This window comes from Harpia harpyja, chromosome 12 (genome assembly GCF_026419915.1).
Source record: "Harpia harpyja isolate bHarHar1 chromosome 12, bHarHar1 primary haplotype, whole genome shotgun sequence".
In the NCBI taxonomy this organism is placed as follows: Eukaryota; Metazoa; Chordata; class Aves; order Accipitriformes; family Accipitridae; genus Harpia; species Harpia harpyja.
Genome location: NC_068951.1, coordinates 12,015,334 through 12,030,788, shown reverse-complemented (window position 1 = coordinate 12,030,788; position 15,455 = coordinate 12,015,334). Strand labels below are relative to the sequence as shown.

The following is a 15,455-nucleotide window of genomic DNA, read 5'->3' as shown; positions in this document are numbered from 1 at the left end:
ACATTATCTGCCATGACCAATGGATTAAAGAAAGTTCTGTTTTCAAGATTGCTTACTTATCTCTGGTATTCACACAGGTATTCAATATTGGGGTATTCAAAGAAAGACACCCAAATCCAGGATGGGCTACAACACATCATGGGCTCAAATGCAGCTGGGGCCAGCAAACCAGTCACAGCAGTCTCTGTCTGAACTGGAAAGCTCTGATGCTTAAACTGGAAATCTACTTAATAAATAAATTACCACGAATAAGCTGGGAAACCCTACTGTCTGGTGAGGCACTTTTCTTCCTCACCCTGCTCTCCTTTCTGATTCATGGGAGAAATTTTCACAGGCAGGGTTTGATTATGCAAATACCTGCAGGTACTTAATGGGATGGTCTTTTTTATGTTATATTTCACAGTTTTGGTCTTAATGAATACAACCGCAGTGCTGAGCTTTCTTCTGTAACATCATGAAGGAACCAGAAGTTTCCTCTCTCCATACCTGCACGGAGATCCTAGTGACCCTGGAGCAGAGGTACAGGGCAGGCTTACAGACCTCTTGGGAGCAGGAATTCAACCACTGATGTTGAGCATTTCTATGTAATTTATGCACTTCTGGGTTGAGATGAAGGTTTGATACAGTAGCTTGCCTTTGATGGTACATTGCTATGTCACCTGCGCTGCTTCATCACAGCAGTTTGCTGTCGTGCAGTAATTTCAACAGGCCTTAGGTGCTCACAACACTTTAGACATGTGGTCCTGCCCATCCGGCAGTTCTCAGCCTCAACCCCGTGTCATCTGCCAGCGCTGAGAGCTCTGGTTTGGGGTCATGATGTTAAAAAAAGCTGTTGGAAGGCATGGCCAATGCCAGAGTAATAAACATTATGATGCCAAGACAGAAAACAGTGGAACGACAAGCCAGGGCTGCCTTACTGGGGAAGGGAAGAACACAGCCCACATAGCACAGCAACCAGAATATGTGCAATGAGAGGGCAGGTCTTCCCTAAAACAAGCAAAGGCAGATTGTTGTCCTGCAAATAAAAAGAAATCTCTGTAGACACCTTAAACTTACCTAACCCAGCATCTGGGCACAGCTTGGATGGGATTGTCTCACCTAAGTTCCCTCAATCAATGTTAAGCTTCCAGTGTAAGACTCATCCTCTTGGCAATGCAGAGCGACAGGAAGGACCTACCCCACCGTGCAAGGTGCCATGGGTCTCCTCCTGCGGCACATCTTGCCTTCTTTTGAGAGAATATGGATGATGGCTTCAGCCTGGAAGCTTGGCATTCAGACAGCTTTTAGGTACTGTTTTGCCCCAGTTTCTAGGCAGATCAGTAGATGCAACCCGTTCAGCACAGATGTGGCTGATCCAGAGACCGTAACAGGGAAAAATTTCGGAGTCTGGCAATGAGCATGGACTTTTCAACAAAGAGAAAAGAAAAGCAACAGAAGAAACAGCCTTGTCACAGAGGAGTTTATCCCTGTTTCCATCCATTGCCACTACACGCTGTGCAAGCACAGTGATGGTAGAGCCCATCATCCGCAACCTCGCTGCCTTGGCTAAATTTCCGATATAGGTAGCCAGTGCATTTACATGGGAAATCCAAACAAAAGCAGGAGACTGAAGTCAGATACATACATCAAATCCTGATGATAAACACCCAGGGCCTCACTGGATAGAGCTAAAATGCCAGAAGAACAAGTGCTGCTACTCTGTGGCTTTAGGGAGGTCAGGCATAATTTTGGTAATGAAAGAAAACCTAAAAATCACATTGTAATTCTTGAAAACCCCACGTGTCATAAGATGGCCATTCTGCTCCCAGACCTAAAGGGAAACTTGTATTTTCTCCTTAAAGATTGTTGGGAAGAAGGACACTGTGCTAGGGATTTGCATGATGAGATGATGACCGCTAGGCATACAGAAAGAAAACCACAAAGGAAACCACAGGATTTAGGCAAAATACTGTAGTGAGGATATGGGCAAAGATAAGAGAGAAACAGACAGGAAAAGTTAGTGGGGAACTGGGTAAATTATCCCTAGAGCTGCAGATCCTCAAAGTCCAGCTTAGAGTCTGCCATTGGTTTAACAGATGCCAGCAGAGACAGAGCTAGTGTTGTACCCTATTTTGTTCCAACTCTATGGCGATCGAACCAGCAGCATTCCCATGCTGCTTTCTTCTTAAAACATGGTAAGAGATGGAACTACAGAAGAGGCTGAATTAGTTCATCATCACTAACTTTCAGTATTTGACACATCCACTAATCTTCTAAAAGATATGAGATCTAGAGTGAATTTTGGAATGATGATTTTTAATCTAGAATAAGCTTAAAATTAGGATAAGAAGCTTTTGGGTTGCTCCAAAACTTTTGGAGAGGCAAAAGGAGTGCTAGAAAACTAACGCTATGGTAAATCCCAGCCAAGCTGAAATGGCTAATTATCATCCCGTTAAAAAGAACTGTTTGTTTTCTTTACCCAATCGCTATGTTTTTACTCTGCTGGGTGAAAGAGAAAGGAAATGTCTTAAAATGCTCTGCTTGTGTACGCTCTGCTCTGCTCATTGGCTATTTGCTTTCAGCATTATTTACCCTTGTCTGGAAGATTTTTTCAAGTTACGCTTTCACTTGCAGCTCTGGCATGATTATGGTAATCCAGAAAATAGCTACTCTACGAGTAGCTGGGAAAATGCATCTTTATATCTGAGGTATTTTTAACAAGAAGCTGGGCCTTATACATTTGAGAGTGAACCCAACAGACATGTTGCATATCCATACTCCGTCCTCTGCCGGGTACTGCCTGCTCCCAGTGTGCGCAGTCCCAGCAGACTAACTCCTCACCTGCGGTCCCCAGCCATGGCACGGGTACAATATGGCTGTGTGGTTCTCCTGCGGGCCCTGGTCAAGGCAGACGTCTTTCGCCTTGTTGTTTCGAAGCTGTAAGAAATAAAAAGTGTAGAGTTATATGGCCTTGTCTCTTTGGAAATAAGCAATAAACTGATGCGCAGCAATGTCTCTAGCCTCTCTTGCTACAGAAAGAATATACAGTGCTCTATCACTAGGCATAATCAGGCAGAGAAAGGTTTAGTGTGCCATATGTTTTCTTTAAATACAGGGTCTAATGATGACTGCTTTTATATAATAATCACCATTCAAAGGAGCCAACTTCCTTGAACAGTTTTCTTTGTATTTGGTCATGTGTGGTGGTAACAAACATATTTTTAGACTGCCGTCAGCATGTTGCCAGGAGCCTGAAATCAATGCAGAATCACTTGTATTTCATCGAAATCTCAAAGTGCTCAACAAGGCAGGGAAAAAAGTCCAGCCAGCACAAGGAGCCCATTCAAATAGTCGCAGGGATGCAGGAGGAGACAGAGAGATGGCAAACCAGCCATCAAGTACTGAAAGACACACTTCAGAGGGAGCATGGAAGTGCTTGGTTCATGCTACAAAGCCAAATGGCCGCTGAACCCCAGCCACCAGGTCTGTTAACGCAGAGCTGTCGTCTCTCCAGGCTCCCCACGCAGGGCAACTGCAATAATACCTCTGAAAATACTACTTTTGGGGAGGTTTTAGCATGAAGGCATTAAGTAACTTTGATAATAAATCTTTCTTAAAATTAATGCCCATCTGGGGTGCTCGGGCTGTGCTTCAAGAAGCCTTCTCAAACTGCCACTATTCCATGAGACCTATTGCAACAGAGTATTATTAGTTCCCATAAATGCCTGTTTTTATATTCCCAGTATGGTCTCAAAGCCAACAGAGATTGAATTAAGTCTCCTTACTTTATCTCGTCCTTAAGCTGTTGTGACAATTCACTGTATCCTACAGAGGCCTTGTAAAGAATTAGGCTGAGTTTAAGTCAAAGGGTTTTATAAGATGACTACGTATTAAAAATATACATACAGCTGCTTAATCCATGGAGTCAATGCATAATATAGATAATTTTCTGTCAATTCAGTAAATGAGGTATTAAAATATTCTACTGTATATGGTCTCCAAGATCAGAAATAAATCCCCAAATAGGTTTTTAGAAGAAACTGTGAACAGATTTATAAAAATTTATATATAATTATACAGAAATAGTAGGTTCTGATTCACATTCCCCTCCTTTGAGGCTATTTCCCATCAGAGACTCACCAGCTGTAAATATTACCGGTTTGATCTAAGGGACTGCTCAGCCTTAATTACCTCGCCATAAGCAACAGTGTTGTTGTATCTTCTCATTTCTGGATAAACATGGTCCAGGTACCACTGGAAATTTTTACACTTCAAGCTCTTCCTTAACGCTTTTCTCTCAGAAACATCCCCAATGTCAATACCTGGATTCTGAAAAATAAAGACACAGCAGGTCACTGAACAGATACTCTTAAAAAAAATTTTAAAAGGGAGTATTTCACTGATGTTTGGTATCACTTCCAAGCTTCCTGGAAACTGCCAACAGCTGAGTAACTCCCAGCAGAGGCCATGCCAGGGAATTTTAGCATGTGTGCTCAAGATGAAATCATCCTCATAGAAGTCAGAAGGAAGACCTGGGTTTCACAGCCACAGTGAGGAGACATGTACATCTCTCATAGGTTTTGAAGGCATCCTTGCAATGGCCACCAGACTGATGCTGGACGTGTTTTGGTCCTGAGAGGTAATTTAGAAAAGAGAACCCAAATGGAGAAGAAAATGTTTTGGAGGAAACACGAGAAGTGCAGTGTAACAGAGGTGAATCTTCTCACTGATGCCCCTGGGCTTTGGATCCATTTGAGAAAGACTGAATCTGCCAATTTTTAAAAGATCTCACCTCCCTTTTAGGTACTGATGTACAGGACTTCCAGAAGAGCTTAACAGCAAATGTACATCAGGATTTAAACGAGGGTCACGTGCTGAATCCTGGAAATGCAAATCCCTCACTGTGCATTGAGCACCAAACCCCTTCCCCTTACACACCAACGGTGTGTGACCCTACTAAGAGGCAATGCAGAGGACAGCACAGTTAAAAGGTATAAAATGGGGGGGGGGGGGGGGGGGAGGAAAGAAAAAAAAAAAAAGAAAGGTTTAAGATTCATACATAATAGAGGCAGATAGCTAAGAATAAAGGATAAAAATCACAGGAGAACAGTAGTTGAGGCTGAACCTCAGAAAACCCTCTTGACAATTTGGACAATTATGTGGTGAAATAGTCTCCCTGGAGACATAGAGGAACCCCACTGCTCAAGCCGATTTAAAAGCAGAAAAAGCTACAATATCTGTCCCCGAAGGAACAATCTTACAGGAGCTGGGAGCTGGGGCTGAAGATAGCTGTCCCCCTTTAACCTTTTATTCCATTACAGAATTTGGGGAACTAATGCAGCAGCCAGATGAAGGAAACCAAAGGCACATTGCAGCCCCTTTTACTCTTTCCTACAGGTGTCTGGGTTTCTACTCTATTTTAGCTCCTGCTCTTGTCTTTTGCAGTCATTAAATACAGCTGGGAAAGCAATTTTCCATTACAATGCTTGTAATGACCTTCTAATGAATTATTCACTCTGCTTTAGAGAAGACACCATTTTAATAGGCAACTGGTAGCTGATCGGTAAAAATAAAGATGATTCAGTGTAGACAGGTAGGACAGGCTAAAATCTGAGTGGGCGAGATGGGTCACAGAGCAAAGTGGGACCAGAAACCAGTCAGCACCTGAAATATTCAGTGCATGGGGTTTGGCTTGGTTTTGAACATAGTGGCATCGCAAAATAATGCAGTGTATATCCATAACCCCCTGCACAATACCACCTGTCAAACAAGGCTTCTCTAAAATTAAACCTCAATTTTACTGGTAAGACCTATATAAAAATCTCAAATTGTTTTTAGAGTAACCCAGATGTGTTTCCCCAGACCCACTCCCAGTGCCAATTCATGCAATGCTGCCTTTTCTGAGCCGTACAGGACCTGAGGCTTCCTGATGAATTTTAATCCCTTTTTGCCATGCTCCAAAGCTGTTCCTGAGCAGGAGCATGGTACCTCACCTCTAAAAAGGAATCGTCCTGAGGATTGGGGCTGAACCTGCAGTAATTTATGATCCCTGCCTATGGGCATTTGGATCTTGCAACCTGTTTTTAAGTGAGACCTGAAATCACTCAGTCCTGCAGGCAACTCTCTGCCCCTCTGAACGCTGGGAGCAGTGCCCATCACAGCCAGTGCCCTCCTGCAGCTCACTGGGTAAACAGCATTTCTTTCCATCTCTGTTCATCTATTTCTCAATAACAAACTAATCCAGGACTCCCCACCACCCCCAGGATGACAAACCGGCAGCACAGGCAGCTCATGACCCTTCCCAGGTACCTGTTGTTCTCTAATGCAGTACAAAGTTGCGACTACTGCGGCTCTAAATACCAGTAACTCTCCCTAGATGTAACCTTTCCTCAGAAAGCAGCAGCAGCTCATGTTTTTATGTTTTAATGTTTTTCAAAATACGCCGGAGCACAGTGCTGCCAGCTGGGTACCCTGCCGCAGCAGGATCAGGACCGCAGCAGCTCTTTGCAGGGGTGTGATCTGCAAGGTATGAATATTTTGTGTTTATTTTTAGCACCAGAAGGGTGGCTGTAAATAACTGCTCACATGGGGTATGGCCACTTGTGGCAATGGTTTTTCCTTGCACTTCAACAGAGCAGCCCAGTTCTCATGCTTAAATAAGTACACTGCAAGTGGAGTGGCTGTCCGGGGGTTCTGCAGGGCACCCCGAATCCTCATCCCCCCCATAACCTGGAGAGCATCACTGCATCCCCTCCTCACCACACCTTCTTCTTCTTCTTCTGGCAGGACCAGAGGCAGGAGATGGGGGGGACTGGCCCAGCCAGGGGTGCTCCCAGTGCGCTCCAGGCAGTGTTCAGAGCCAGAAAGCAGGAGATGCTCTTGGGTTTCATGATTAGAGATAACCTGCATGGAGACCGGAGCCCAAGCAGCAGCCTTGGACCGACATAAAGTCCTCCTGGAGCCTACAGAGCTTACACAGAAGTGCAGGGAATCACCTAGATAGGTCCACGTGCAGGATGTGTCCCCTGGGCATGGTCACTTTGTCTTGCTGGCAGGACCCCAGTTTTCCAAAGGCATGCCATGCTGTGACATGGCAGGATTTACACGAAAAATAACATGTCAGATCTAAGAAAATCTAACCATTTCTGTGCAGTAATAAATAAAACCACCAAAGCTATTTAAAGAGAGTGTTTCTGGAGTACTTGCACGAGGCACTGCTAAGAGGGGATCTCCTTCCGTGAGCCACTGACCTCCAATCCTTTACCTCTGAACATGGTTTCTAAGCGCTGATGGCCTTGACTTTCCCAACGCTGGGAAAGCAAACAGCCCAGGCACCTGGACCACGCACCGTCCGCAGTGAGCTCTGGGCAGCGACAGCATCTGTAAGCTGGGAAACCCGAGCTGGGCTGCACGCGACACGGACCTCCCCAACCTGCAGGAAAAGAGCTCATGCACTAACGATGCTGATATTAATAATCTTCTGCCAACTGATTTTACAGACAGATTCCATCTGCGGAGCAACGTCATGACCTAAACTCATGCTGTGTAAACACTCAACGGGGAGATAAACACTACAATACAGGTTTAATTTTTAGAAATGAAAATAAAAAGGCTGATGTGAACAGTAGGAATTCCTCCAAAGTCTGCAGGTTTTGCAGCATCTCCATCAAAGCCGAGGGAGCTCTGCTGACTTCCACAGCTGGGGATGCAACCCAGGGTATTCAAGGCTCTGCTTCACCCAGGGGCACTAAATGCTCTATAATTCAAGTTTTTAACCCAATAAAATTAAGACTTAGGATAGGGTGCAATGGCCATACCTCCAGCGGCAGGTTCCATGCAATGTAGACGTGCCATTTGTAGTCATCCATCCACACCTCAGCCACCCGCAGAGCATTGCGCTTGGTGTAAAAGCCAATGTTGTTGTTGTAGGGCTTCTTCTTGCGCTCGATGTGAGCCACCCTGGAGCAGGGCAGGACCTCCATGCTGCCACCACACAGCCACACCTGCAACACAACCACACAACACCGTCAGCACAGGGCTCTGCTGTGATGCAAAGGGTCCACATGTAAATCAAAGAGAAAGAAGTATTGGGTTTTGAGGTTTCTCTAATATCCTGGCAAGCACAGAGCACCACATCATCTAGCCGGCAAGTGGAAACGCATGGCCAGGTTTGGTCTTTGCTCAACGGCGAGACACATAGGGAGAATTTAACCTGTAACCAGAGCAAAACACATGTCAACTTTAGAGGGATCGGGTCTATATCCAGCAAGTGATATTAATGCGTTGTAGGATCCGGTACTGAGTTTACAGTGACGTTGCTACTAAATAAAAAGGATTAGCGACTGGAATAGTTGAAACATTTGCAAGATCTCCTCCTGCAAAAGGGATGACTCAGTGAAACATATGGCAGGGACAGATTTCTCCCACTTGAAAACACTTGTTCATTATTTTTCTTTCACATGCTGTTTAAAATTCCCTTAAATCACAGTTTACAACTTAATAAAATCTTTTGAGATCTTCTTTTTATCACACAGAAAGGGAATTTGCAGAAAGACTTGCCATACCTTGGTTCTTCTCTCCCCGTTTGTCTTCACCAAGAAGTTATTTATCTTAATTAAAGATGCGTATACAGGACACCAGGCACCAGGCAATCGTTACAAACACATATGCCAAACAGGCCTAATAATCCCAGTTTCGCCTGTTTTGCAGTCTGTTCCACATTATCATTTTGCACAGTTGTTATAACACCCATCATTTCTGGGATCTCTTCCAGACTCACCACTTCTTATCCCATCTGTGTTCCCCAAATTTTACCCTGCTCAATCCACTCTCCCGGCAGCACAGGGACCCTCCTGGCTGTATCAGCTGCCCCTTTTAATCTCTAAGCGGTGGGTTTAGCCCACCCAGCGCTGGGCACGTGCACATCCCAAGCCCAGGTGACACGAGTAAGGGGCAGTACAGCAGGGAAACATCTTCCCTTGGGGTAATCCTGCTACTCATGCTGTTCTCACTTAGATTGCTGCAGAATATAAGAGCCCACATCAAAAAATCAGAGCCCTATTTTATTACCTGGTGCATAAACACATAGCAAAAAAATCCCATCTTACTCCTGTTCTGCTGTTTGACCTTCCTGGACACTTTTAAATACAATTGCTTGCCTCCAGAGCGAATTCAGAGCTGATCTCTGAGACGAGGGACATGCCTGTCCCTCCTATCCAGCTGCAACCACGCTCGCCTCCGGCCAGCCAAGTCCACAAGGTCTGCTCGAAATTTTGCAACAGGCCACACGCTGGCAAAGCAAATAAGAAGTGAACAAGGTAGTTCTAAAGAAAAATACACATATTTTTAAAGGAACATTCCCAAGGCACTAGTTCGAGAGAAACTGCCTGTATTTCTTGCCTGCTCAGTTCTTTAGTTTCTCAATGTCTTGGTGAAATAGGAGCATCGAGCTCTGCCCTTGGGCTGCTCCCAAAGCTGCTGGGTTCACCCACAGCGCTGAATAAACCTGCCAGTCCTGGAAGATCCCCAGCACCACCTGGTTTTGTAGTTTTTGGGATTTGTTAGGTTTTGCCCTGATTTGAGATCAGAACAATTATTTTAAAAATGTAAAAACCATGACGTAATTAAAATGTCATTTCCCAGCAAGTTTGCCTCTAACAGTAAAGATGCACTATTGCCTTTCCATGCTTCAGTTAAATAATTCACATGGCTTTATGCTAGACAGCTTTCCTAGATTTCTGGAATGTCTGTACAAACTAACTTGAAATGCACATATTGTAATAACCTGAGAGAGAAAGAGTGTTGGGCATTGTGCAAAGGGCATTGGTTATATACATATCCACAAGCCAGTTCCAGAGAGATCAATAAAAATTTAATTCAAAAAAGGCACTTATGCAAGGAAAGACCATACTTCTATCTCCTAAATAAAGCCTAAACTGTCATTATAAACTAAAAAGTCTAACTGTTTTTACAAGGCATTTATAAACATTTTTGCTGGTAACAACAGGAGCAAAGAGACCTATTACATGGGAAACAGCCAAGTCACACCTGGCATTGCTGTCCTTAGTGTAGAGGAGTGAACCGCAGGCCCCAGGAAGATGTTGCTTGTTCCCATGTGCCTGGCAACGACTTTCTGTTCCCGCTGACATACAAAAATGCATGTGAACCGGTCCACAGGTGACAGCACAAGGGCTGCAATCCAGGGGACATCCTCCATGGCCATGAAGCATGAGGTGTACTTGCCCTACAAGCTAAGCGTGATGCTTTATCCTTGCAATAACCATGACTGTGGAGCGGTGAATGGCCCAGAGAGAGGCCCCAGACTTTGTTCTCTTGGTGCCAATGTGAGATGAGCTGCGAGACACCGCAACCAAAAGGGCTCTGCAGACCAATATCCTCCCAACAAGGCTGGAAGTCATCACCTCACTGATGCCCTGATGCCCCAACCTGCAGCAGCTTCACCCCTGTGGCACTCAGACCCTGAGGGCAGAAGGTTCCCAAAGAACCTTAATTTATGTCCCTATTGAGCAGCCATTTGTCCCATCAAAGACCTTTAACAAATAGATTACCTTCCTATTAAGTAGATTTTTCATGTTCATAGCAAATAAACCTACAATCCCTTAAGATACTCTATTTACTGCAACTAACAGCATTAACAGGACAATCAGTCCAACATGTTGTTTCTACTAATTCTTTGAAGAATTACCTCTTAGTAGATGGGTAATCAAGAGCCAGCACAACATTAAGACCAATCAGAAAAATAAGGTTCTGTGCAATTAATTAATGTTTAGCCTATTTAACAAGGCAGAGTCTTTTACACTGCTTCCTACAAAGGATGAAATCATGACCACTTTGTTATACAAAATATGCATGGATGGCATGTAAAGCCATGTTTAAAGACTCAAGATAGAGTATGTAACACAGCAGGTTAAATATGACAAGCAAGTCTCAAGTTTCTCCCTTGTTTTCTGACATTCAGATTTCAACATGACTATTAGCTTGCCATTCATCCACCCGTCAAGAGATACAGAATTAAAAATAGAAGCATTCTCCTCCAGTAAACGACGGTGACTCAATAACTTCTCCATCAGTCTACACACAGGAATAATCAAACATACAGAAAGATGCTTGGATTTATAAATAACCAGTTAACACGAAATTCTAGTGAAGAAATCCCAGAGAAACAAACAGAAAACAAATCCATCACCCAGAGATCTTTGATGTGTTTTTCAGAAAGCTGGTGGGTAATACACTTGCAATTATTTTCCAAGCAAAATATGACTGTCCTAAGAATTCAGCATGGAAAAGCAGCAATTCCTCTCAAGCAGTGAAATGTCCAAGTACAGCTGAAACTGCATCGGCCATCTACTTTCTAGAAGCTTTTGCACATATGGGAGGCAAACTTTGGTTAGCATGAGACTTCATCGCCATGCTCCAGCGATGGGGTTACCCAACCTTGCTTTCTAAACACCCTTCAGATGCACGAAGGTGTCATGGGTGTGCGAAAGCATTTGTGAAACAGCTGGCATCACAGTGACCTGCACTGGGGATAACCCAAAATGGGAAGCAGATTTGGCACGATGCAATATGGCTAGTGAGCTTCAAGGGAGGTCCAGGTACCTCTCTTGTGCACGCGTACCTACCAGCCAAGGCATCAGCACCTCCTCTGCCATCAGCCTTCGGGCCTCCATTTGCAATATCGAAGCTGTTTTTACAGTGCTCTTATGGAGCACTCTATATGTCTTCATTCCTCGGACACGTCCTTCATTCAGCTAGGACACAAGTAACGGCAGCATTTGGGAGCATCCTGGAAAGCAATGGTGACCAGGCCTGTTAGACGGGACCGCGAGCGAGCTGAGGGAGGAGGCACCCTGGCATTGCCTGGGGAAGTGCACATCCCCTGCAGTTACTGCATTCCTAGTAATGGAGGGAAAATGGAAGACTGCTCACAAAACATAGCGTACTGATGGTCCTTTGTGCATCTAATAGAGACAGCGAGAAAATCCCAATTCGCTTGACCAGCTCATTGCAGCAGCCACAGAAACCATTTTCCAAGTGTTATGCAGTTAAGAACAATTACTGTCCATGATCCCCTTTGCCCTCAAAAATATACTGCAGCTATCAATTTGCTTTGCTTCTGTCTGCCAGTGCCAGCGATTACTCCCAAGAAGCATTATGTAAACAAAAGGGCTTTTGGCAATCTGCCTAATGTCAAAGGAGCCAGCCAGGCAGAAAAGGGTGACCCAGAGGAGATCCACCACCCAGGAGGGTGCTGAAAGCCCGTCCTGTGCTACGCCAGGCTCAAGGCATCGTCTGCGCTCCCCAGTCGAGTGGGGCTAGAAATACGCGTTGGAGGGGCTGGCCAAGCTCATGCCTTGAGGTTGGCGGTGCCGGTGCCATTAGTGCTTTACAGGTCTGGTTTGCTTGGAGGGAGCAGCCCGGAAGACGTGTTTGGTTGACACTTGGGGCAAGCAGGAGGATGCTGCTGAGCAAGGGGAGCTGCTGCCTTGTCCCACCCCATCCTCTCTGGCAGGTCAGAGCTGCTTCCTCCACCGTGTGCTGTCCCCCTCCACTCACCCCATGGAGCAGGGGCCCCTCAGGGCTCCCTCCCTTGGGTGCAGGTGCAGCAACATTGAAGTCCACCCACCACCCACTGAGCAGCAAAGGACACACACAGGGGAAGGCACGGCTGCACCTCTAGCAAAAGAATGGGAGAAAAAATTAATTTTGAAAACCGAGGTTTAATGCACAAATATTAAGAAAACCTTGTTCCTCTCCCCAGCCTTATGCGAGCAGTCCTTGCTATGCCATGGTGCCCACTGGCAGGGAAGCCGAAGATAAAATTATTAACTTGAGAATATTTTCATCAGAAAATACTGACGCAGGGGCTGCTTCCCCTGGGATGTCAGAATAACTTGTATGTCCCACTTCTCTTCACGCTGCTGCAAGCCATACAAGAGAATTCGGGCTCACCATCTGTTTTTTGCACAAAGAAAGCCAACATCAGAGAAAGAGAGAAGGAAGGACTTCTGCAAAATCAGAGACAAAACCGGGGCTGGTCCCTTGCCTCCTTTGAGCTGGCAGAGTGCCAGGATGGTGCCCTGCCCCAGCACAGCACCTTCTCCTCTCAACCATCAGCATCTCCAGATGAAAAACCGTACTACTGGTGCCCCTGGGCCGCTGCCTTATATAATGCTGTGCTTCCTCCTCATCCCTGGGATGTCATTAATAACAATAATAATAAAAAAAAAAAAAGAAGGGACAGTGACTACCTTGGGTCCTGGATGCAGTGCTCTAGCTGGAGTGTGGTGTGACATCTATGATGAACACTGACAGCTCCCATTAAAGGATCCTGACTTTAGTTGCTTATAACTTTGCCAAATTTTAACTATTCAGACTGAAATATATCCTAGAACAGCTCGAGCCTGCCTGCAGTTAATGCAAAGTGACATCATGTCCAATGTGTCAAGATGAGTCTGTGAGGTAAACTTTTAATCTCTGAATGTATTGTGACAGAAGGAAACGGGGTAAAAAACCCACTCCTAACTTTCATTACACAAACTCCAGGCTTTTTCAGCTGATAACTTCATTTCTAAGGCGATTAGCAAAACCATGCCTTAATTAGCAATAGATTTCCCATTTAACAGCTTTGCCTTATCTTCGCCCCCCTCCTTTCTTTTAAAAGTAACTTCCTAAGCTAAGGGAAAAATACAATTACCCAGGGCAGCTAAAATAATAAGGAATGTATCAGAACAAAGACCTAAATAATAAAATTGAGAAACAGCAAAAAAGGCAAAGAAATAATCATTTCTCCACATGCTCCCTTGTATAGTTCTGAGAGACGGTATCACTCCAAGTTATTCTTTTTGTCAGAAGAAACAACACATACAGATACATCTCCAGCTACGTAGCTGAAGCAGTTTCTATCCTTTCTCTTTCCGCTTTGGCCATGCTCCATCCCACGTCCCTGCAGGACACCATGGGAGGACGTCCCCAGGGCCAAGCTCACACTGCCACGTCCTGCTGCCCAAGATACCAGAGCAGCAAAGGGGTAAGGAATGGCTTGAAGAAGTCGCTCCCCCAAACCTCTGTAATCCCTCGTGCCCAAAGCACGGCCACTGCTGCTCTCCGGCGGGACACGGGTGCTCCATGACAGCGGGGACGAGACTTGAGCAGGCAATACCAATGTGGGGCAGGGCAGCCCAAGCCAAATTCCTCATGCCCCAGGCAGTGGGGTCAAGGATTCCCACAGCAACGGCTTGTGCAAGGAGAAGTAAACATACCGCGGTTTTGGAGCAACCACCCCTTACGCTTAAAATCCCTCTTGAAGAGAGAAGTAATGCAGTATCTGCCTGTTATTTAAGCATGCTCAGCACAGAGCAAAGGTGGTGTGTTGGCCTCACTTCCTCTAGAAACCCTTATGGTTTACAAATACGGTTACAAATATAACTTACCAGTAGTACCTTTATTTCCCTGGCACAAGGCTCATGTAATGTAGTGGTGAGAGACACATACCACAGCAGGCCTGTTAAATCCAAATTCTGGTAAACAAACACCTCCACATTGTTAGCTGATGGCTGTTTATGGGCGACAATCAGAAGCTGCATAACTCTCACACACAGCAAGCTGGATAATATTTTATATTTTTATATATACTTATATATATGTTACAATCTGTATCCTCATTGAAGTGCTCCTTCGTGCTATTGTGAATACCACTATCTCCTGTAACAATCACAGCAAGAACTTCAATAAAAACGTTAAGTTGAATTACATGAAGGTGAGTTAAGAAACCACATACAGACGGGGAAAAAGAGAGAAGGAAAATCAGTTCTCTTCAGGAACTTTTTACTTCCACCGCAGTGGAATATAGTATTCATGCTCTCTGCAGGTGGACACAAGCACTCCTTGAAGAGGATTGCTTTTTAATTTGGATATGTGGATTTTTCACAGATCACATCAAGGGAGGACTGGCTGTATAAGAATTTATACAAAAGCAGTGAATGTGCCACCTTTGAGGCCATTTTGCTATAGATCCAGCAAAGGTGCAGTGTTCTATCCATAGCCAAGACCAGACCAACCAGATGGTGAAGCACTTCTAAGCATGAGGAGGGACAAACCCTCCGGTACGCTGATCTCAGAAGGCGGCAACACCACGTGGGCAGGGACAACATCTGCACTGATGGACCCAACAGAGACCATCTTGTTGGAAATCTCAACACAACTTCATCCTAACAACTAATAAATTATCTTGGAAACCTCTATGAAGAAGCAAAAGAGACTCGGCATCCTGCAGCTGAAACGGGAAAAGGAATTTCGTTGCTAAACCTGTAGTTTTCTTTTCTCTGTCATAAGGCCATGGAAAACCTTTCCGCGAGGATCAGGGCCAAGCAGCCAGATCAGGTGTGGTACTCATGTGCCATCTCCTTAGAACATGGCATTTTCAGTGGACCATGTCCTAACCTGACCATCTCAGA

General features: G+C 45.0%; 1 protein-coding gene across 1 annotated transcript in view; it reads right to left on the bottom strand.

The window, feature by feature from the left end:
* Positions 1-15,455, bottom strand: part of GALNT17 (polypeptide N-acetylgalactosaminyltransferase 17) — a 215,620-nt gene that overhangs the window by 11,253 nt on the left and 188,912 nt on the right. The window contains exons 7-9 of the mRNA XM_052804258.1: positions 7,797-7,982; positions 4,171-4,308; positions 2,821-2,916 (exon numbers count right to left, since the gene is read on the bottom strand). Of these exons, the coding sequence (XP_052660218.1) occupies positions 2,821-2,916; positions 4,171-4,308; positions 7,797-7,982 (420 nt within the window). The remainder of the gene's footprint in view (positions 1-2,820; positions 2,917-4,170; positions 4,309-7,796; positions 7,983-15,455) is intronic.